The 25358-nt window shown below is 34.9% G+C and overlaps 1 protein-coding gene across 2 annotated transcripts in view; it reads right to left on the reverse strand.

Annotated features, from left to right (window-relative positions):
* The window catches only part of rttn (rotatin), a 70288-nt gene that overhangs the window by 40850 nt on the left and 4080 nt on the right, over positions 1–25358 (reverse strand). The window contains exons 1-25 of one of the 2 annotated variants that reach the window (XM_042752024.1): positions 22238–22393; positions 20465–20652; positions 20033–20228; positions 19730–19807; positions 18564–18654; positions 18353–18467; positions 17450–17597; positions 16787–16952; positions 15658–15842; positions 15421–15536; positions 13906–14076; positions 13427–13639; positions 12410–12522; positions 12166–12292; positions 10673–10798; positions 10284–10400; positions 9690–9829; positions 6755–6917; positions 6478–6577; positions 5940–6028; positions 5092–5209; positions 3210–3306; positions 2294–2359; positions 1947–2138; positions 879–1118 (exon numbers count right to left, since the gene is read on the reverse strand). In XM_042752024.1, the coding sequence (XP_042607958.1) occupies positions 879–1118; positions 1947–2138; positions 2294–2359; positions 3210–3306; positions 5092–5209; positions 5940–6028; positions 6478–6577; positions 6755–6917; positions 9690–9829; positions 10284–10400; positions 10673–10798; positions 12166–12292; positions 12410–12522; positions 13427–13639; positions 13906–14076; positions 15421–15536; positions 15658–15842; positions 16787–16952; positions 17450–17597; positions 18353–18467; positions 18564–18654; positions 19730–19807; positions 20033–20228; positions 20465–20652; positions 22238–22268 (3386 nt within the window). In that variant the 5' untranslated portion in view covers positions 22269–22393. Of the gene's footprint in view, positions 1–878; positions 1119–1946; positions 2139–2293; positions 2360–3209; positions 3307–5091; positions 5210–5939; positions 6029–6477; positions 6578–6754; positions 6918–9689; positions 9830–10283; positions 10401–10672; positions 10799–12165; positions 12293–12409; positions 12523–13426; positions 13640–13905; positions 14077–15420; positions 15537–15657; positions 15843–16786; positions 16953–17449; positions 17598–18352; positions 18468–18563; positions 18655–19729; positions 19808–20032; positions 20229–20464; positions 20653–22237; positions 22394–25358 lie in introns of those variants that run through there. The other variant, XM_042752025.1, reaches the window with a different exon arrangement.

Raw genomic sequence — 25358 nt, forward strand, 5'->3', positions numbered from 1 at the left:
TTCTGAGAATTATTGCTACAATATGCATCATTTTCTATATATTTCACATTGTTGAAAGGGTCAAAATATGCGCCTTACAAGGGAGTAAAATGTTTTGTAGGTGTATATTATTTTTAAAATGGTTATTACAAAATACTTTTTTCACTTTAGACTGTGTGCATTCTCTGGTTAAACACATCCACAATTTATTGCACTGCATTGTTTTATACTACCTTAATGCTACTAAGATTTTTTTTTATATTAAATGTCATATGCTCACTGGGTTTCATGTATTTGATAAAATCATCACAGTTTTCTATTTATTTAAAATGTAATTTATTCCTGTGATGGCAAAGCTTAATTTTCAGCTGCCTTTACTCCAGTCTTCACACGATCCTTCAGAAATCATTCAAATATGCTGTTTTGGTGCTCAAGAAAAATAAAATATTATCAGTTGTGCAGAAACCATGATACATTTTTTTTTTTCAGGATTCTTTGATATATAGAAAGTTCAAAAGAACAGCATTTATTTGAAAGAGAAGTCTTTTGTAACATTATAAATGTCTTTACTGTCACTTTTGATCAATGTAATGTATCTTTGCTGAACAAAACAATTTCTCTCAGAAAAAATAAACAAAATAAAATATATATATATCTGACCTTAAACTTTTGAACAGTACTATATATAGTTGTAGCACCAGTGTCATTTCTAAGCTTTATTTTGCCAAAGATAAAACATTGTTCCGCTTCATGTCTGAATGTGTCAGCTCATTCATTGTTTAGCGCTGTGATATGCTGGTGCACTCCATCAAGCTCATGCAAAGTCATGCCTGGTGATCACAAATCACAAATCTGGAGGTGCAGGAAAACAAATCAATAGATCAACACAGAGAGCTTACCTCTCTACAGCGTTGTGCCAGCTCAGGGTTTGCAGGATGGTCTTGTTGCTCTGGGCGGTGGATTTGAGTGCAAGGCGGTCTGCAAGGAGGTACAGGTGCATCCTGGTCATGGCAAAAGTCACGGTGCTGTGGGAGCTCGCGTCCCGTACCTTGCTAACACAGTCATGTAACCCGGACTTTAAGTTGCTTATTCTTAAGACCACCGCCTGAGATTCGCACAGCACCAGTTCACCATGAAACTTAGAGAAGTAAAAAATTAGGATTAAAGAGGTGTAGCGTTAAAACATTAAGCCATTCAGAACTCCAGAATGAATTTGTCTGATTCCTCCTTGTTGGTTTTTTTCTTTGTTTTACACAGATGGTCACCATGAACTGTTGATGTCTTGCAAGTGTTACAGAAAGATTCTTCAAAAGAAATAAATAAAAGTTTCCTTCCACAGATAAATAAGATCATACAGGTTTGGGATGATAGTAAATAATGACAGAATTTTCATTTTTTCATTTATTTCTTTAAGGAGGCCAGACAGGTTTACTGCCAACAGATCTGTAATCATTTTAATCTTGGTAACAAAACAACAGCTGCTGCATATTAAAATGACGTTTATCCTAAAACATAAATTGTATGCTGCTAAAGTTTCTGAACTGTTCAACAAAGAAAGCGATCTGTCTCAACTCTTAAGAGGATCCAGATTTACTACCCAAAACTTCTAATGCTCAATGCAATTTTAGTGCTTAAAAACAAATAAATAAAACATTTTCAAACTAACTCACTTATTAAAATGCATTAGCTAACATTAACTAACAAGGAGTAATATATTTTTAAAGCATTTATTAATCAATGTTAATGTTAGTCAGTAAAATAGAATTGTTCACTGTTTGTTCAAATTAGTTTAAATTGCATTAATTAAACCATTGATTTTAATATGTATTAGTAAATGTTGAATTTATTATGTTGGCATATTAACATATGCCGGAATATTAACTAATGTTAACAAATGAAACCTTATGGTAAAGTGTTACAAATTAAATTACATTTTCAATATCTATGAAAACCCAAATCCAACTTACTCGGGTACATCACTCCTAAAACCCCTCAGATGCTCTAGCAGTCCATCAATCCCAGAATGCCATGCTGTGTTCCAGGTGATCTGCAGTGCTTCCCAGGCAGGCTTCAGACTCAGCAGGTCCGAGTATGGAGGAAGAACTGAACAGTAGGGACTGACTGCATGGTGTGAAGGAGCTTGAAACGGCAGATTATACCTGAGATAACACATTTTATACACAATTAATCTGTCAAATAATAGTTAAATCACCATTTAATTTACCCATGACAACTCTGAAAGTAAGGTTATGGTGAAATTAAACAGCCATTTCTTTTAATGCACAGCTAGAATGTCGTAATGGATGTGATTTACCTCCGTATAATGGCAGCAGGCAGTGAGAAGGAAGACAGGCCTGTGTCTGGGCCAGCTTTATCAGTCCTGATCAGGAAACAAAGATGTTGAAATGTAACGTGAGCCAAAGCATTCTGGTTTTTATGTGTTTCTGTCTATACAATGAAAGTCATTAAGAGTCAAATCAACAATAAGTACATTTCCTTACATTTCCTCACTCTCAGACCATCTAAGATGTAGATGAGGTTGCTTCATCATCAAAACTGATTTGGAAAAAATGTGCATTACATCACTTGCTCACCAATGGATCCTCTGCAGTGAATGGGTGCCATCAGAATGAGAGTCCAAACAGCTGATAAAAACTCGCAATCACAATGTCTTGTGAAGTGAAAAGCTGCATGCTTGTAAGAAACAAATCCATCATCAAAACATTTTTAACTTCAAACCATTGCTAGTCCTTTCTCTAGTGAAAAAGTCATCTCGTCCGAATCAGGAGAGAAATATGCACAAATCAAGCACTGTTTACAGGTGAAAATAGTCTAAAACAGTACTAAACAAATATGTCAGATTTGGATTATGGAGTAATTGATGGACTGGAGTCATGTGTGTTATTTGTGAATTATTGCGATGTTTTAATCAGCTGTTTGAACTCTCATTCTGACGGCACCCATTCAGTTCAGAAGATCCATTGGTGTGCAAGTGATGCAATGATAAATGTCTCCAAATATGTTCTGATAAAGCAACCTCATCTACATCTTGTATGGCCTAAGGTTTACATTTTTGGATAAATTATTCTTTTAAGTTAAAGAAAACACATTCATAATTATAAGAAGGTCATTAATTAGGATTTTTGTTTACTGACAGTGTTGAATGCAACTGGCTGCAGATATTTTACATACTGTATAGACACACAGATTGTCCAACAAAGAAAACATACCAAACATCCATTCTTGCTATTTCATCAAACAGCAGAATGCACATCAATGCGGCAGCCTCGCTCACATCACCCTGGTTCTCCTTTATCAACAGAGAAGCTAAAAGATGCATCAAAAGAAGTCAAATTATCAGGAGAGCAATCATTTAAATGTACAAAGGTGTCAAAGCAGGAATCGTACAGTATATGTACACATTAAAAATGGTTAATTGTGGCATGATAGCTTGAAGGGCTACATCCTGAGAGCAAGGTAAAATAAAACATGAAAACAAAACTATAACAGGGAAAGCAACAACTCATCAATTATATATGTTAAAGCAAAACAAAACAAAAAGGGCTTGAGCCAGAAAACCAAATTTTACATCACTATACTCTAGGCGATCACAAACATTCAGCAACAGCACATTGGTGAGCTCTTCACTTGAAAATGCTTGTAAATGTCAGAATGTGGGGCATGCATAAAAACTACATTTGCCATTTGTGCAATGTTCTAGACTTGAGAACTGGAAGGAGAGTGTCAACAGCTCTGCATTTTCAGCAGTAAATATAAAAATAAACAAAGTGTGCAATTACGAGCAGCAATTAAAGGGAAAGTTCACCATAAAATTAAAATTACCCCATGATTTACTCACCCTCAAGCCATACCAGGTGTATATTACTTTTGTCTTTCAGACGAATACAGTCGGAGTTATATTAAGAAATGTCTTGGCTCTTCCAAGCTTTATAATGGCAGTGAATAGTGGTCGAGATTTTGAAGCCAAAATTCTTTTTAACATCCATCATAAAAATTACTCCACATGGATCTGGGGACAATTCTTAATATAACTCTTATTGTATTCATGTATGAAAGCATAACGTCATGTACACCTAGGATGGCTTTAGGGTGAGTAAATCATGGGGTAATTTTCATTTTTGGGTGAACTATCCCTTTAAGTGGCCCAACACACCAGTAGATTTAGCAGACACAGTAGATCTGTGCTGTCACAACATGTAATCAGTTTTGTCTGTTTGTTTGTTTGAAAGGCTAGAAGATATGTTGCTTATAACTATTGATCAGTACGTGTTGCTAACTTCAAACTTTCCTTAAACACTAAGGGCATGGTGGGAATAAAGTTTTGTTTTAAAAAATTGCCGTTGAGTTGTTTGCATGTGTTGAAATGGTTATAAAATTCAAATATCCAATTACTCATATTTATACGTTTTGATGTGCAGGTGGTCTAAACTAATATTTGTAAAAAATTGCAGACCTTAAAAACATGGTAATCAAGCCCCCACAAACATATGGAGAGAAAAATCATGATTTTATTATCCAAAATAGCCAGTTTTAGCTAGTTTAATGACATTTTGATTAGCAGGCGATGCTGTCACCAGTAAGACATAATGGCAATGACATCTACCAAGTATCAGTTTAATAAAAAAATGAATTAAACATGTTCTCACTACCTGTTTAAGTTATTTTCCATGCCATCAAATGCTGAAAATTCATTATTCCCATTAAAATAATAAATAACATTTTAAAATATATTCAAATAGAACACTAATTTTAACAACTGTAATAATATTACAGTATTACTGTATTTTTGATCAAACAAATGCAGCCTTGGTGAGCGTAATAGACTTCTTTTTTAAACTTACCAATGTCAAAAATTTGAACAGTAGTGACTGCGCTACTGAATTATGAACTGTTGGTGGCGCTAGAGGGACTGAGAAAATGACCCAAAATTGGCACTATGAACATTGAAATCCTTCCCAATCATTGTATCAAATTGGCTGACATAAACTACAACAGAATGAAAAAGGTGCCTACAAAACTTTGGTGCTTGGGACTAATTATCTACGGTAAACTGAATGAATTAATGTTGGAGAGATGTTTTGCGGGCCCTACCTCTCAGCAGCATGATGAGAAGAGACGTCTGCTGAGCCACACTGTGACGCAGGGAGGGGTCTGCAAACACCAGCTTCCTCAGCATGCATATGCTGGGCTCCAACAAGCAATCCATGCTCTGCATAATGAATAAAAACCTGAATTCAAAACCTTCTAATGTCAACAGATCCCACAGATAAGGCAAAAGGCATAAGTTGCAAAGGTCTGGGCTTCTTGGAAGTACTGAATAAAATAAAGTGAGATAATTAAAGAAGTTTTAATAATCATCAGAAGAACTTTCACACTCCGTTAAACCTAGGGAAAACCACATCCGCGATAAACTACTGAAGTGCTAAGTTGTTTAGAAAGGTGTTATGCCACTGGTGCTGCCTTCATAGTGGTAAAAGTCATAACAAGTCATCATGATTGAGTCTAGAAGTGTTTACAGAGTCAACAAAATCACGACTGCAGTCATAACATTCACAGTAAGACTATAACGCCACAACAACTTAAATAGCCTCAAAGCCAAGGCAAGTAGTCAAAACAAACAGCCAAAGCAAAGTCACAATTGACATTAACAGCACTAACTAGGCATGGCAAATGAAGGCGACGTATCAGATTCAGCTCATGGCATAACTGCCAGACATTTCGGTGCATAATTTTCACTAATTAGTCACATTAGCAGGCCGGAATACTCGACAAAGCTGGCAGCTATCAGCCAAGGGATGTACAGAGCATGCAATACATGTGAACTATTACTGACTCACTCATGACTGACACCATTAACTGAAGCATCATGCCCAGGCACCAGTTTCCCGAATTCATTCATGATAAAAGGCGCACGAAACAAAAGAGAATGTGAGGATTACCGCCACACTGTTGTTGACACACTCCGTGATGAAAGATATGAGCTTGTCTGATAAACCCAAGGCCTTCAGCACAGCATGCATTGATGAATCTATAAAGAACATAATGAAATATAAATCAAGACTGGCTTTGTTTCTAACACATGTTGAAATATGTTATCTGCTGTGTCAATTTATGCTTTAGAGATCAAACACTTGCTTCAAAACACTTAAAATTGGTTTGTGAGACAACCTGTTTAATTTGATGCAAATGACAACAGTCCATTAATGCGGATGGTTAAATGCGCCAGTGTTAATTTAGCATTATTGATATACCATTATAGCTTTTTAATTAGACTTTATTTTTTATTTTCTGTTATCATTTTTCATCATTTTTTAAGCATGTTTATTTAGTTTTAGTAATGTTAAACTTAAACTAAACAGAAATGGGAAATGTTGCATTGGCAACTAGATGAAATAAAACTTCAGTTAATGTTTATTTCATAAAATATGTATTTTATTTTTATTTTATTTCATAAAATAAAAAGTATGGATTCCTCACCTTGCAAAACAATAGTCAGCTGTTCTGCCGCAGATCTCCGCAAAACTAGATCTACCGTTTCTGACGTGAGAATATTGTACAACTTATTTACAGACTCCACCTGTAAAAAACAACAACAAAAAACAGAGCGTTAACCGAAGCTTGTTTCAACACCTCCAAGAATAAAGCAGCATTTTTTCACATGATGCCAATGCCAGTAATGGTTCTTTACCAATAACTACTCAACACAACACTAGAGTGCATTATTAATACACAGCTGAGTGAGGGTGTGCTTTACCTTCACATATGACTTGTCTGAATTGCTCAGCTTGATGTCCACACTTTTATTAAGAACATAGAGATTTGGTAAACATGACAGTGTGGAGCTGTCCAGGGTTGGTCTGGCTCCACCAGCGCTGGTCAGGTGTGGTAGCAGATGTTGGACTGCTGTATTCCTCACACTAAATGTTGCAAACAGAGCCAAAATAATTAAAGAAGCTGGGAAGAAGTTATTAAGCCTAAAGTCCAAGCTGCTCTTTTCTATAGACGGTTTCATCGGGCACACGCACCTGGCCCTAAGTTAACTTCTGGTCTGTGTTTGTTTATCAGTCTGGCTATGGCGCCGTCTACAAACGCAGTTAAAGTTAAGGTGATGAGTAGACTGAAGTTGGGCTCAGGTGGTTGTGCTGTGTGATGTGTTTCCTATACATTTATTTATTTGTGGTGCTCACAATATCAAAACTGACCGATTTTCCAAAAGGCTTCATTGAATAAATATGAGCACGTACTGCACGTTTAAAAAATCAAAACGAGGCGCGGGTGTTTTTATATCACTGTATTTCTGTAGGAAGGCTATTTTCAATATCATTTTCATTTCATCTTGCCTGTTATATGCATGATAAAGCAGCGTTTAAAGCAGCTAAAATAATATATTTTACATTTAGATTACAATTAAGTATATTTATAAAAAAATTTCGGACACTAAATTGCATGTTAAATGCAATTAAATGAGAACTTATTATAGTCTATATTTACTTTAAATGCAATTAGCTGAACTTTAGAGAGCTTTGTTGACCCACTTATTTAGTAATTTTTTTAATATAAAATTTAATAATTACTCCTATTGTCGTAAAAAATATTGTTAAAGTATAACGTGGAATGTGCTGACAAGCATTTACGGTAAACTATAATTTAATGTAATTTCTATTGATTTTGAATATTTTGATTTGATTGTGAAATGATGAAGTTGCAATTTAGTACAATTAAAAAATATTTACTTGTATATTAATGTAATATTGAATAACAGTACTCCTAAAATTATAATAAAGTACTTTCATATGTTAGTCGACACAAATCAAAATAAGCATACTTCTCATAAGAATGACACAATTATTATTAAAAAATATTTGAATGACTTAAAATGTACAGTAAAATGTTTAATTTGACAATACAAAGTGAACATTTTTAAGGTGTACTTAATTGTGTTAAAGGGATAGTTCACCCAAAAATGAAAATTTGATGTTTATCTGCTTACCCCCAGGGCATCCAAGATGTAGGTGACTTTGTTTCTTCAGTAGAACACAAACCAAGATTTTTAGCTCAAACCGTTGCAGTCTATCACTCTTATAATGTAAATAATTGTAAATGCTCAAGTGGTAGAGCATTGCGTTAACAAGCGCAAGGTTGGGGGTTCGATTCCCGGGAACACATGATAGGTAAAAATTGATAGCCTGAATGCACTGTAAGTCGCTTTGGATAAAAGCGTCTGCTAAATGCATAAATTTAATTTAATTTAATTTAAAACCAAATTAAACCCTGTGGCTCGTGACAATACATTGATGTGTAAAGACACAAAACGATCGGTCTGTGCAAGAAACTGAACAGTATTTATATCGTTTTTTTCCCTCTGATTCATGCAACGACCGAACTGTTAAAACTCTCCTGAGCACGTCCTCTTGTGTGCGTTCTCAGCAGTAGGCGGCCATGTGCGTGAGGCATCTCCTTCTTCTTCTTGCTTTATAGCTGATCGCAGACTTATAAGTGCATTACTGCCACCTATTTCTCAAATTGACCACTGACACTCCTAATTGAGATTGTAGATAGAATGTCAATGGTCAGTTTGAGAGATAGGTGGCGGTAATGCACTTATAAGCCTGCGTTCCGCCATAAAGCAAGAAGAAGAAGAAGACGCCACACGCACCTGGCCGCCTGCTGCTGAGAACGCGCACAAGAGGACGTGCTCAGGAGAGTTCTAACAGTTCGGTCTTTGCATGAATCAGAGGAAAAAAAAAAAAAAACGATATAAATACTGTTCAGTTTCTTGCACAGAACGATCATTTTGTGTCTTTACACATCAATGTGTCGTCACGAGCCACAGAGTTTAATTTGGTTTCGTTTGTGTATGTTTTTTTTTTTTTTTTTGTACGTTTTAGCCATAATTCCCATCCACTTACATTATAAGAGTGAAAGACTGCAACAGTTTGAGCTAAGCATCTTGGTTTGTGTTCTACTGAAGAAACAAAATCACCTACATCTTGGATGCCCTGAGGGTAAGCAGATAAACATCAATTTTTCATTTTTGGGTGAACTATCCCTTTAAGAAATGGTTTCGAAAGTGTACACTTTTATTCCATTATTAATATCACATTATCTTTAATTACAGTTTTAAAAAAAAATGTCAGTTACACTTTATTTTAATGTGTCCTTGTTACAGTGTAATTATAAATTTAAGTACTGAGTAATATTAATTAACTACATGTGCTTACTGTATGGTTAGGGTTAGGATTAGGGGTTGGCTTTGGTTTACTTGCATGTAATTATGCATATTTTATTGTTATTCTAGTAGTAAGTACATGTAACATGGACACGAAAATGTTACGAAAAAATATTTTTACGATTTGAAGAAAACTACAAGCGCACATTCAATACAATGTATGGCAATGTATTCTTTTTCACATGGGAAAGCTAATGTATGCTTTCAGAAGATTTGGAATATATCTAGGATTGCTTTTATGTTGCCTATTAATGTGAGGACCTTGACATTCAAGTTCCCATTCATTTTCATTAGAAAATAGCAGCGTTAATATTATACAAACCATCTCCCGTTGTGCTTCACAAAAGAAACTGATACTGATGAGTAAATGATGACAGAAATTTAATCTTTTGGTAATTACTGCCTTAAGAAAGTGAAAGAAATGATTAGATATCCAAACCGATGTGCACGTTTAACTTACGCATGGTGCTTGGTGAACAGAAGCCGGAGGGCCGCCCGCAGTCTAGCAGTCAGTGAGCACACCTCATCTCCCTTTTCAGCAGATGCTTCACTTATCAGCAGGATACAGTTTCCCAGGGCGTCCTCAGTGCTTGCATAACTCTAATATACCAAAACGCACCAGGTTTTAACACAACCATGGCAGACAATAGACTTGCAAGCTTAAATCCATCTTGGAAAAACAATAAGCAACACACAATGCCATTTCACCACTGCTTTATTGACAGCACAAACCAATTACTCAGAGTCTTCAGCTAAATATGAATTAAATGTGATGACCTTGACAAGATTTATGAATATTCAATTTCAACCCCACCCCACCCCGCAGTGGAAGTCGTTTCAAAATAATGAAACACAGCTTCGCTTGTTGAAAAGTACAAAATAACCTTGTTTAAAATAGAATGCGGTGTAACATGGATATTACCATTCAGCCTCAGGCGTCTCGCAAACACGTTCATTTTACATTGGAAATGATTTTTTCAGCCTGGTTTGACGGTTATATTGCGGCTGTGCATTTGTGTGTGTGTGTGCGCGTGTGACGAGAGATTGTTTGCACCTGTAATATGGGAATGACCGGGTAAAGTGCCTCATTAAATCTGCTCCAACTTGCAGCTGTCATCATCAATCGTCCCTTCAGCAGATAGAGTAGAATATCCTTGGCAGCAGCGCTCACCTTTGGATCACACATAAAGTTAGTTGATGGCGCTATGATATTGCACTTACAACAAGCTACCTCATCCAAATCCGGCAACTGCCAGCTACAGCAGTGAGACGGGGGCACTTCCAATGTCAATCATTAGCTTAGCATGACCTCAGTAACCCATTAAACATGGAGCGTGGAAGGGATACATTATTTATCAGCGAGCTGTGTATCGATATATCAAAATATTTCTTCTTTGTGCATTACTTGGGGTCTCGCTGGAAACAGGAAGATGAATAATTCACCTCTCTTGCTTGGTCTTGAAGGCCAAACATACTGATCTCATACAGGACACGGGAATGAAGCAAGAAATGCACTCCGCTGCAGATGGATGAGGCGGGTTTGGCCACGTTCTGAACTCCTAAACACTCCTGTAGGGATGAGAGCAGGAAGTAAGGGTGGGATATTACCGTCAACAGAGTTCAGGGGTCACCAACACCCTATGTGGAGTGTAATAGAATTGGTAGGCAATGTAATAGAAATTCAATGTATACTACACACAACCATTATAAAGGATAACAGCATTTTACTCCCTACAAATGGAGCTGTTAACCAAAATATTATATGTTTACTGCAAGCTGAAAATACCAGGTCATCAGGTGGTCAAGCTTGCCAACTACTCTAAAAAGTGGTTTTGATAATAGCTAACATATAGTAAACCTGAACATTTTAATACATACATACTATTTTTGGTACAATTTTATCGGTACACTTTTATTAGTACAATTTTTTGAAAGAAGTCTCTTATGGTTTTCAAGGCTGCATTTATTTGATCAAAAATACAGTAAAAGCAGTAATATTGTCAAATAACATTACATTAAAAATCTGTTTATATATATATATATATATATATATATATATATATATATATTATATATATATATATATATATATATATATATATATATAATATATATATATATATATATATATATATACATATATATATATATATATATATATATATATATATATATATATATATATATATATATATATATATATATTAAAATGTAATTTATTCTTTTGAAGGCAAAGCTGTATTTTCAGCAGCCTTTTAGTGACACATGATCTTTCAGAAATCATTAAAAAATGCAGATTTGGTACTCGGGTATCATTTTTATTAATATCAATGTTAAAAAAAAACAGTTGTGGAAACAGTAATTTTTTTTTACTTTCATAAATATAAGGAACAGAATTTATTTGAAATAGAAATATTTGTATCTTTTGTAACACTATAAATGTATTTACTGTCTCTTTTTATTAAATTGAATGCATCCTTGCTGAATAAAAGTATTAAGTTCTTTTAAAAAAAAAAAATATCTTACTGGCTCCAAACTACAAAACTACTTGGTAGTGTAAATGTAATATTATAATTAAATATTTGTCAATAACATAATACTCTTTAAATGTACTTAAATATCACAAATCTTAAATAAAATATACTTAATTTTGCTAAATGTAATATAACAGAGTCATTTGGTTGTAATATATTGTGGCCATTCTTCTTTGAGGTTCGCCACTGAACTGCAGAACAGGAAGCACTGGACTACTGGATCAGGCACTTAAAACCATGTTAGATCAGTTAATGTCCAACTTTGACCAACAGTAGCTGGTTTAGCTGGAATATTCACATTTCCAAAACTAGGGGAACTTTTCCCTGTCTTTCCTGTCACTTATCTACTGGAAGTGGCTTAAAATAGGCTCTATCTCCCAATTTCCACCGCACATCTTGTACCTTCAAAATGCTCAGAGTGCAGGAGTAGGTTTCTGCCTTCACCGGGGACAGAGGATGAGACAAAAGTTTCAGAAATATCTTCTGACTCTCCGACTGCAGGAGCGGGCTTGCTTGTGCAAATTTCCACCTACGAAGAGACACGATTTTAACAGATTTTTATACGATGACACCTTTTCCGCAGTGCCAGACAAAACAGCAGATGTCAATGGCGGTTTTACAGTTTCCATAATTGTGAGCAACTTACAGGTAGGAGCAAATCTGGACGCATTCCTTCACCACCGGTAGGTGCTGATGGTATGGAAAAGCATCTATTCCTTGGTCAGCGAGCTCCAAAAGCTCATGCCAATTTTTATCACCCTGTGAAGAAACATTTCACTTGAATCAATTTTACTTAAAATTTTTAATTAAAGTAATAGTTATACAGAAAATAAGAACATAGAGGTTTGGAATGACATGAGGGTAAAGAAATAATAATATTTGCATGAGCTAGTCGTCTAAAGACAAACCATTATTCAAGTTGCATTACTATCTTCTTGATTAAAACTTAACTTAGGACTGCCCGATATATATCGATACCAAATCGGTTATTGAGATTGCTGAGCGTCCAGGGTTACATGCTAGATCTCAGGTTTGATGGAGCATGGGGCAAAAAACGTAGTCAACATAATCAGCGTAGTTTACGTTCAGGATAAAAGCACACATGCTGAATGTAAACAATGCTGATTACCTTGATTACATTCTGGGGTTGATTGTGAAAAAGATTTTCTTTGCACACAAAAAGTATTCTTGTAACTTTGTAAAATTGTGGTTGAACCACTGATGTCACATGGAAATTTTTATCGATATCCTTGCCATGTTTCTGGACCTGGGAACATTTCAGTTGTGTTGCAGTCTATGGAGTGTTAGAGAGCTCTCGGATTTCATCAGAAATATCTTAATTTGTGTTCAGAAGATGAACGAAGGTCTTACGGGTTTGGAACGACATGGGGGTGAGTAATTAATCATAGAATTTTAATTTTAAAAGTTTCCAAGCATTACATCAGCCTTTAGAAACCTCAAAATGACTCAAATCTCAATTTATTTATTTTTTTGTATTTATTTAGACAACAATGTTTAATATCAGCTATAACATTATGTAATAATTATCAGCTTATCTTTCAACAACAGTGGATGCCTTAATTTACTGAATCCACTAGAAGATACATATTCTTCTAGTAGATATCCTGCAAGTTATTTGGTCTTGAAAGTTTCCAATCATTACCTCAGCCTGTGCATCCTTTAAAAAAGTGCATGTAGCCTCCATGCAGTGAGAAACACGGGACACTCTACGATACAGGCTGTATCTTTCAAAGCAAGCCTGTTCTAGGTACGCCACGGCTGACTCATGGATGAGGGGGTACGCCACACTGAAGGATGAATCGAGACACACGAGGAAAATGGCAGCCACTGTACTTTCCGGAAGGTTATCTCCAGCCTATATGTAAAGACATCATACATAAGGTAATAAACACACATAGGTACACTAAACAAGCACACACTAATGAATTTGTCTGTAATTACATCGCTGTCCTTAGGTCTACAGCTTAACTGAACAATTGACCCTTTCACAGCGACTTCTGGTGTGCTTTACACTCTCATTTGTTTTAATAATGACCATTAAGGACACAGCCATATGTCCATTCAGCGATGGTGGCACTGCTTATTAATGTCTAAGAATGGCACAGCCATATGCTTACTCACCTTCTCCACAGGTAACAAGGTTTGCAGGAGACGTATTGTGAAAATGGCAGTGCCCGTGAAGACCATTCGGTGGTGGATCAGAGACGATTCTGGTTGTTCAGAGGAAGTCATGCCATGGTGGTAGTATATAACATCTCCCAATGTTTCTATACATGCTCGTAATTTCTCCCTCTTTCACAAGACCAAAAAAAAAAAAAACATTAGTACTGAGAGACTCACTGATCTCATGTCATTTTATTGCCAGCAGGGGGCAGCAAGAGTCCTGTGCATTTCAAAGAAAGTTTTCAGATGACAGCAGTTTTTCAAGATAAAATGCCATGAGCGTGCATTAAAGATCAATGAGGGAGAGAAGCATGTCGTGAAATATACATAATCATATGCAGCGGGGAACGTTCTCATAGGTGTGCACACACACTAAACACAATGGGCTCATTTAAAAAGATTTCTACGGGCAATGAACATCATTGGATGAGACAAATTTGTAAATCAGTGTGATGTGACCTACATAGTCCTCGGTATGAGTGTAATGCAATGCATTGATGTAATTTTTTGTTAAATACTCATAAGCTGAATGAAACCAAGTAAACTCTGCATAATGATAATGGTAAAACTTTACAATAAGGTTGTGAACGTTAACATTTTGTGAATATCTATATGTTAACATTGGTTTATGCATTATGAACAAACATGAATTTGAAAAGTGTTCATTTGTATTATATGACACAATGTAATATGATATAATATAATAATATAACAGCTAAATGTTAACATATATGCATATTGGGTAACATTGACCGGGACTCTATACTAGAGATAAAAATCCTTAAAAGAGATATTGTATCTCAATGGGACCATCTTGGTTAATTAAAACTAAATGTAAAAAAATAAATAAATAATAATATTTTATCAATGAGGCTCAATGCATTAACACTAGTTGATGAATTAGGTATCATAAACTAATATAAACAGCAATTAAACAGAATTTATTAATCTAGGTTCACTTAAAAATTTAGTATTTTTATTATTATTAATTAATGTTCATTCAAAAAACATTAATTAATGTTAATTTATACAACCTGAAATGTATTAATGCACTAACATTAGGCAAGATTAATAAATGTAAGTAAAAGTAAGTTCATTCTTATGTGAGTTATTTCATCACTAATGCTATTGAATAGAGCCATACTGAAATGAGTTGTAGCTTAACATAAGCTGTAAAGTCTTACTGTATTTTACTAAACCAATACAAATATTTTAGATGGAAATAGCAGATGTATTGAGCTGTCAGGAGCAAACAGGGACTTCTAAGTGGTAAAACTGGCCTAAACAACAATGGTCGTGCCATGACTGATTTGTGCTGATAGCTTAACGTTCTACAATGACCATCTGTCCCTCAGAGTAAGTGGAGTGGGTGAGACGGAGCAGCGACAGGTGTGTGTTTGTATGCACTAATGCAGACATCAGCCTCATGGCTATGGATCTGCACTCTGGAGAAGGGTTATTGAAGACACTTGCCAGCTCTGTCGCAGTCAGGCTGTGCTCGTCCCACACCTCAGGGGCTATGCTATCTCCCAGCAGCCCCTGTGCCTCTGCCAGCAGCTCTAGCACCCGTTGGAACACCTTCAGGCTCTCTGAGAAGGTGGGGATGAGAAAAAAAAAAAAGAGGGAAATATGATGAGCATACGTGTGAGGGGAGAGGCAGCAGCTGTAGCTGCGTTTGAAACAGGAAAGAGGGCTTAAGAGGACTCTCACCTGTCCTGATGAGAGGGAGAGCGTGCTCCACGGTCACCACCGCGAATCTAGCCAGGCTCCACTGCTGCAGCTGCAGCTCCAGCGAGTCCTCCGCTTCCATCTCCGGAGGGAGCTCCGGGTGGGGCTGCGGGAGGGGAGACTGTTGGGCTGGCCTGGGGGGAGCCCCTCTCTGACTGCTGCTACCGCTGTACCACACAAATCAAAAAGAATTCTTAATTGCTAAAGACATGAATGGTTGTGAGCAACATTTAAAAAAAATTTAATGTTTTTTCAAAGGTGGTGACGAATACTTTCGCTATATTTAGTTCTTATCTTTTCCAACATAAACCTAAATTTAGTAGATATAGCCTTTAAACGCCATTTTTTAAAAACTTTTTAGTTAAAAAAAAAAATTATTTTAAGTCAAATGTTTGGGGTGAATATTATTATTTTTTAATGGGTGCATTTATCTGATCAAAAAAAAAGAAAAAAAAAAAAAAAAAAAAAAAGAAAAAAAAAAAAAGAGTAATATTGCTTAGATTAGATTAGATTAGATTCAACTTTATTGTCATTGCACATGTAAGGTACAAGGCAACGAAATGCAGTAATATTGTACAAATATTATTATAATTTTAAAGAACTGTTTATATATATTTGTTTATTTATTATGTAATTTATTGTGATATAGTTTTGTTTGCAATTATTTTGAATTCATTTGATTCATATTCTTTGTAACAGTGTAAAGTATTTACTGTCATTTTCAGTAAATTTAAAGCATCCTTGCTGAACAAAAGTATTAATTTATATATAAAAAAAAAAAAAAAAAGATTACTGACCCAAAACAGTTGAATAATAGTGTACTTTTTGTAAAATTTCTGAACCTTTATGGTTTCTATATGTAAATTACCTCTGGGCAAGGTTTTTTAAAAAAAACTATTATAATTAAGATAAATGTTTTTACAAAATAAAATAAAAAATAATTGCATGTACAAAAAAACCAATTAAATATTTCACAGCTCATCACAATCCAAAAAAAAAGAACCTTTTCCAGGCCTGGAAACATTCTTTTATTTAAAAAATGAACAAGGAAAATCCTGTCTTCTATATTTTTTTTAGTAGAGAAAATAAAAAAAAGTAGAGAATAAAGCACCTAGAAGAGGCAGCATCTCCGTCCTGGCCATCCCCACGTACCCGCTGAACAGGTCTGCCCACCACAGAGGGTCTGGTGGAGATTTCCTCCGGGGAAGAGACTCCTGAGTGTTGGGTAGCCCTCACCTCCTGAGGATAGGAGATAGACGAGTTCTGAGAAACAGGGTCTAAAGGGGTGAAATAATTAGACGGATATTAATTAGGCATTTATAAAAGTCTTAAACTTCCAATTGTAAAATCACATTTAGAATAGGAGATAGAGATACATAATAAATATTTAAAAGTTTGGGGTCAATAAGATTTTTTTTTTTTTTAATTAGTACCTTTATTCAGCAAGGACACATTAAATTGATCAAAAGTGACACTACAAAATATTTTAAAATAGAAAACAGAATACACATATCTCAATATTGCTGTTTTTACTGCACAAGAAGAGCAGAAGAGGCTTTCATTTAAAACATTTTTAAAAATCTTACCGACCCAAAACTTTTGAACTTTGAGTGTATGCAACTGATATTAATAGTTAATAAGCCAATGCATATAAAAATAAATAAATAAATAAACTGACTTTTAGAATGCGTCAAAAAACTAAAAAAAGATGAGCTAATATAAGTGAACCCCCACAGAATAAGTTAACATATTTATTATAGATGGTGTATGGTACCTTGCTTGGCTGAGCAGAAGCTTGGATCTCTGTAGAAACGTAGGCGGCTCCTCAAGTTCCTGCAAAGCTGTTCCAGACAGGCCAATGCCTGAAACGTCAGGTAGCTGACATCACCATCAACATTCAGACCGAGAAGTGACAGCAGACTCTAGAGGGGAAAACAGCAATATATGAAAACAGAAGTTGATGTTGTCTTGTAAACCTGCAAGAACATGTTTCGAATTTTTATAACATTAGAACACAACCGCTGATCTAAATGCTGCAAGTGTTTAAAGGAAACTAATTCTACATTCAATTAGGCACTAAATAAAAGGCCACCTGACACTGACTTTTAACTTGTGTAATTTGTACCAATTTAAAATTCACTACCCCTCCAGTGATACCAAAGCAATGCCAGTGAATCAGGTTGATTCAATAAACCTAATTGAACTGATCACTCCAAACTCAGAATCAGCTGCACCTTCAATTTTTAAACAATTATACAAAAGATCAAGAGCATTAAGTACAAAAGAGAATGCTTCCAAAAAATCCAAATGCTTTATTTTCATTGAGGCTACTGAGAATACATACATATCTCAGAATAATTGATGATCTCAAATGTGACCCTGCCAACACATTTTTAACCAAAATACTGCTTGGTTTTAAATGCCTGTACTAAAACGGCTAGACTCAGCTCGCCAGATAATCACCACGGTACAGTCCTAGACATAAGACACGATTTGCAACTGTCATTCCAATACTTTCCAGACTTGAATGCATTGTACAGCCAATCAGATTCTGTGGCATTCAATTATAGAATGGGACGGGGATTACAGCGCTATCACTTTCATCACTGTCACTCAACTTATGAAGCTCCCATCAGGGGTTAAAACAACTGACAGAAAGGACATTTTGTAATCTTACTTGAACTGTACTTGGCCTTTGCAGGAATATTTCGGCAGGGAAGTCTTGCATGATGACGTCACGAAGCAGCTCGCAGGTGGTTCGTACTAAATTGTGATTGTCGCTTCTGAGGGAACTAAAGATTGAACAAGCGACAAGTCATTTTGGCAATTAGACATAGATATTAGATTAGAATTGTGGTAATATTACACCAAGCAGAGGGTACAAATACCTTTCATTTGATGACAATATATGTCGATCGGTTGTGTTCAAGGACAGCCATGGAAAAACAGAGAACTTCAAGCATCTTACAGAAGTACTGACTGCAGGGTAAAGGAATAAAAAGAATATAAAGGTCTTAAAGACATCAGTCTCGAGAATTTAAACAAAGGCAACAATTTCAACAATATGTTGATGTGTTAGTATGAAAATTCTGGCAGTATTTTAGGAACAACATGAGGGCGAGTAAATGTTGACAGAATTTTCATTTTTGGGTGAAATACTGTACTTCAAGTCTGTTAATCATGTACAATGTGTACAGGTGTTAATGGCAAACTAAAACATTTGGATTCTGAAATATTTCAGCCACATTGTATAACTAGATAACAGATTAGATTTTGACAGAATCGTAAGAATGATTTGGGACAGTCTTACAAGCATCGGTTCAAATTAATTACTTAAACTTCTTCCTTTTTTGTAAATAAAATTCAAAATATGCTACTGTTCAAACTTTAAAAGTTTGGGGTTATTAAGATTTATTTTGAAAGATAATAATGCTTTTCTTCAGTAAAGTTGCATTTAATAATTACTTATTCAGTTTATTTAATAAGGATTTATTAAATAAATGCTGTTCTCCTGTTAACTTTTCTATTCTTCATAGAAACCTGAAAAATGTATAATGATTTCCATTAAAATATTAAGCAGCACTGTTTTCAATGTTACATCAGGAGTTACGGCTGCTGAAAATTCAGCTATCACCACATGAATAAACTACATTTTAAAATATTTTATTGTAATTTATATATAGCAATAATATTTCACAACGTTACCTTTTTAACTATTTTTGATCAAATAAATGCAGTCCTGGTGAGAATAAGATGCTTATTTAAAAACCTTTTGTATATAAAAATGTAATATAAATCCTTTTGACAGACATGAAAAATTGCTAAAATGCTAAAATGTAAATAAAAAATAAAGATATTAGCATGCAAATCTACCCCAATTGCCCCAACCTTGCCAGAAGAAAAAAATACCTGCTGTCGAAGCCTGACAATTCTTATTAGTGCTGATATTATTTAACGCATACATTCCACAGCGATCCATTTTACAGATTTAATGAGTTTAAGTTCGCTCTAAAAGTTAGTTAACAAAAAGTAATTTGATGTTGATGTCACCTACATGATACTCTGGGGGTGGGAGCATCTGTCTGCTTGGGTTTACTGCACTGGAAATATCCCCTAGCCGACGAGTCGTCTTCTGAGAACACAAAAGCAGCTGCGGTTGAAAAGCGAATCAGGCCCAGCACTTTCATGCTCTCCTCTGCCTTGAATCAGACAGTCTACTCATGATCATTCCGGAGCTGCTGTCAGACAGCTATTCAAACAGGACTATTTGGCAACCTTGACACTGGTTATAATGACATCGATATCTACAGTAATCTGCAGAACAGAAGGATATAAATTCAATGTAATGTTTTTATACCTGTCGGCAGCGAGGGAACAGAGTGTGGCTCGTAGGAGGTTGTGGGTGGACAACTAGGCAGGGCCTCTGGGAGGTGGAAGAGCTGATCGAAGATGCCATCTACGATTGTTCGGAGGCGAGGATCCACGTTAGGCGAGAGCTGTGTTAGGAAATCGACAGCCCCTACCTCCCGTAGCATTTGGGCTCCGGTTGGGTGCTTTGACATGGAACGGAAACCAAAATTAGATACTACTCAAAACATGCCATCTAGTAGAATAATCTGCCTGGTTCTTTCTGTGGATGCTGACACGATCTGATTGGTAATGAATAGTGCCACCGCAGTGAGGCCCATTAAAACATCACTTCCTGTCATTGAGAACATCTCACTAAATGCAGCCTGGCAATATAAAGACACTCAATTCATTTTACATACCTTCTGTGGATTATAATTACCTTGGACAGTGCGCCGATCAAGTCTAGAACTTCCTCCTGCATTGGAACCTCCGGAAAATTAAACCATTCCAGAAGGAAGACAAACAGCATCCTTTCCTGGACCAGATCAGGAATGGCGATGAGACCATGATCCAGTTTGCTTCTGATATTTTTAAGAGCCCGAACTCTGATTTCCAATAAGGAGTGTCCTGGAGACAAATAATTATGTATGAATACAGTATCATGCAACACAACAATTTACACTCTTATTTTTGTATATTTTTTAATGTTGTCATATTATTAATCGCATTCAAAATATTTTTTTTGTTTACATATGTGTACTGTGTATATTTATTATGTATATATAAATACACACACACACACACACACATACATGTATATATTTCAGAAAAATGTTGTTTGTATATTAAATAGATTTATATAATTATTACTATATAAATATAAATATATACATGTAAATAAATGTACATATTTTCAAAATATATACTGTATGTGTGTGTGTGTGTGTATATATATATATATATATATATATATATATATATATATATATATATATATATATATATATATATATATATATAATATAAAAAGTACACACATATATTTTATGTAAACAAAAAGTTTTCTTTTTGGATGCGATTAATCGCAAATTAATCGTTTGACAGCACTAATATTTTTTCAATACAAATATTTCTTAAAGGGATAGTTCACCCAAAAGTGAAAATTCTTTCATCATTTACCCACCCTGCACTTGTTGCAAAATGGTATAAGTGTCTTTTTTCTGTTTAACAGACAGAAAGATATTTTGAAGAATCTTGGTAACCAATCAGTTGACATTAGCCACTGATTTCCCATATTATTTTTTTCATACTGTGGAAGCCAGCCGTTAACTTTGGTTCAGTTGCCAAAATCTTATTCAACAATTTATTCATACAGGTTTGTAACAACTTGTGGGTAAGTAAACAACAGAATTATCTTTTCTTATGTATGTATCTGTATATATATATATATGTATGTATGTGTGTGTGTGTGTGTGTGTGTACAATCCCTTTAAATTAAGATACATTTGCCTTTAAAGCAAAATTACTTAACATATTAAGTCGTTTTCTGAAATATTTATCAATTTAATGAGTTTTTGTTTAAAACACGATAAAATATCTGCCAGTGGGATACGAAAAATAATCTTGTTTCTCCTTTAATTAAGTTTTTTTAAACATAAACTCACAAACTTTTTTCAGAAAACAAGACTTATTATCTTAAGTCATTGTGTGATACAAGCAAATGTATGATTCAATAAAGTTTAGATATTTGTACAGCAAAACAAGACAAAACTAACGTTACTAAGCAAGAAACTGATATTTGCAGCGTATGCAAAGCAGGCTGATGAATTTTCCTGATATTATAACACAGATTGCAGTTCAACTACACAAGTTTACAAAAAAATGTGCAGATTGATTGTTGTTATCATAAACTAAAATCAACAAAGAAAACTTTGTCAGATCCTTTGTGAGTGAGCTGCTGTGAAAACGTAGGCGCAACAAAGTTATATTAATCTTTGTATGACTTCAGCAAACTAAAGAAATACTTTTTTTGCAAGATACAACAGCAATATTAGCATGACTGGTAATTATGCATAAAATGCCAAATAACAGTTAACTGATCAAAACATACAGCCTCACTTCTGTTTACGTTAGCTGATCAGGCTACTTCAAAATCAGCTGTTTGGTGTTTAACGCTCAAAAAGCCGACTGTCTCTCTTACACAGCGTCTTACCGATCTTCTTTATGAGTGATGATAACTCCATAGTTGTTTATCTCACAGGTGGAAAACAAAACGGACTACATTTACTGCACAACGGCGGTTTTCAGTTAAACGTCACATCCTCTTCATCACTGGCAGCGTCGCGGGTCTGTTTTCAACTAGCGCGCCACTGTCAGGCACTTCCGGTATATGTCAGATATGTGTGAAAGAGGCCGTGCAGATCTGTTAGGGTTTTACAACAGTTAACAAACATATGTTTTGCAAAATATAAAGAATATAAATCAATGATTGTATTCTGTACATAATTTATCTGAATGAAAGAAGATAATAATGCTATTGTTTTTTCTTTATAAAAGTTGTAGATCACTAAATCTAAATCTATTTATTTTTTTATTTACAACTGGGTCAGTTTTTATTAAGCTACTAATGTTTTCGATACTAATTATTATACATGTCTAGAAATAGGCCTGCGATTGTAAAATAAAACTGATAGTAACACAAATAAATAATACTCAGTAACCTTCACATGGTGCGCCTCAGGAAGTCAAACTAAATATTATATGAGCTATTGTATTTTCTATTCATTTTTTATGTGGTTTGCAGTTTTGCAACCCTGTTACCAATACTTACTTTCAACAGATCAACTTTTTTTGTGTTCCGCAGTTTAAAACAAAAGTCTTAAATGTTTGAAAAGACATGAGGGTGAGTAAATGATTTCATTTTTGGATAAACTGTCCATTTAAATCTAGTTTCATTTTATGTTAAAGCTCGCATTTTAGGTTAATTCTCACAGCAACGCTGGATTTGTGCCTTTCTTCATGGTATAACAAAATCAAGGGTCACCAAAGTGTACCATATTTGTTGAATGTGCATATTGATCTCCACAGTTTTAGAGGATTTGATGACCTACAAGGTATCTTTTATTGATTTCCTGGGTGGCATTTGTACTGTGACTCTTTACACAGCTAGAAATGTCACTGTTCATTACAACACTGATACCTATAAACCACACTGTTTACACACAATAAATAAATAAATAAATAAATAAATATATATATATATATATATAATATCTATATATATATATATATATATATATATATATATATATATATATATATATATATATATATATATATATATATATATATACAGTGAGACAAGTAGGCTACAGTGATCTGTTTTATTTTCCAAACATGACTAGTGTAGGCTACTAAACATTTTTTAGGCATCATTGCAAATCCCATCAACTTTCTAGGAACCTCAAAATAGTATTATACAAAGCTTTACATGGTTTAACAGGTTATATTTATTTGGTGACTAAGATTTTCACACTCCGGACAGTGACATATGACAACACAGTAGGATGCTTAAAAGTGATAATTAAAAGACTTCTAGATTTTGATAGACGGCTCAGCAGGAACACATTTTTTACTTGAAATAAAGTCTATGGATTATAAGTGGTATGTGATAGAGGACAAAGCTGTGATGTTGTATGATTTTAGAAAGCTGTGATATATGAATGCTGCACATATATTTATATTTTTACATTAAAGTACACAGTTGCATCACAGGCAGAGCATAACTGATATTAATTTAAGCAGGTTTAAGACATTATAAACAATTCGAATTATATACAACAGAAGGTAAAAAAAAAATGTAAACATTTAAATGTTCCTGAGCACAGTACATACATTGCAATTAGTTAAAGGAACGGTTCACCACCAAATTAAAATGAGCTGAAATTTACTCATCATCTGGCCATCCAAGATATAAATTGTAGATGTAGAGTTTGTTTCTATATTGGATTTATCACTACATCACCTGATCCTCTGGAGTGAATGGGTGCCGTCAGAATGAAAGCTCAAACAACTGATCACAAAAATCCACAGTAACACACACGACTGCAGTCCGTCAATAACATCTTATAAAGCGAAAAGCTGTGTGTTTATAAAAAACCAAATCCATCATTAAGACATTTTTAACTTTAAACAAGCACTCTATTAATAATACTGCATTCTCCATTAAAAGAGTCATCTCAACTGAATAAGTAGTGAAATATGCACAGGTCAAGCACCATTTACAAGCAAAAACTGTCCAAAACCATTCTAAACAAATATGTTGTTGGATTTTGATGTGAGAGGACAACAGTGGATGGAGGAATTGTTATTATTTTGGCCAGAAGTGAGGCAGTGTTTGAAGTTAAAGCTTCTTAGTAATATATTTGTTTCTTACAAACACGCATATTTTCACTTCACAATGTTAATTCTTGGACTGGATGGAGTCATCTGGATAACCTGTGGATTATTGTGATGCTAAATTAGCTGTTTGGACTCTGACGGCACCCATTCACTGCAGAGGATCTATTGGTAAACAAGTGATGTAAGTATTCTAATGAAGAAACAAACTCATCTTCATCTTAAATGGCCTGAAGGTGAGTACATTTTAAGCAAATTTTCATTTTTGGGTGAACTATTCCTGGTACTTTAATCTCTGAATATAAATCAGTTGTATAGCCTATTTGTTATGACATGTTTATTATTTTATTTTGTTGTCCTTGATAAATATCCCAAGATCTTCATCATCAAATAAACGGATGTCTTGTGTATCTGTGTTTCTTTATTAATAACAATCTTGAATCAATAACAGCACACAAACCATAAGACACTTTCTACAGTACATTCTAATGAGCCTACAATCCACAAAGATTGATTATATAACATTTTGGGCTGATTTCATAGGACAGGTCTTCTGCATAGCATCGGATGAGTCTTTCACCTCTCTTCCATCCGTCTTTATATCAGAACTAAAGGCCTGTATGTGGCAGATGAAATATGATTTAAACACCTAAATGTTCACCATGTGCTCACTGTGATAGACCCTGCTGGTAACCAGCCTAGATCTGAGATCAGTCATTCAAAGCATTCCAGCCTGAGGAAACAGACTGCACCTTCAGATGAATGTGTCCTGGGTTCAGTATGATTCATCACCTCCTCTAGTACACCGAAGCCTCACTGTCCAAATCACTCTATTTGTCTAAAACACCACAGTGCTGTGGTCTCCTCCCTGAGCGGTCTGACTGGTTGATATGACTCTCGGCACATCCCTGACCTGAAGACCTTTGGACTGATTT

The sequence above is a fragment of the Cyprinus carpio genome, chromosome B24 (genome assembly GCF_018340385.1).
Source record: "Cyprinus carpio isolate SPL01 chromosome B24, ASM1834038v1, whole genome shotgun sequence".
Taxonomy (NCBI): Eukaryota; Metazoa; Chordata; class Actinopteri; order Cypriniformes; family Cyprinidae; genus Cyprinus; species Cyprinus carpio.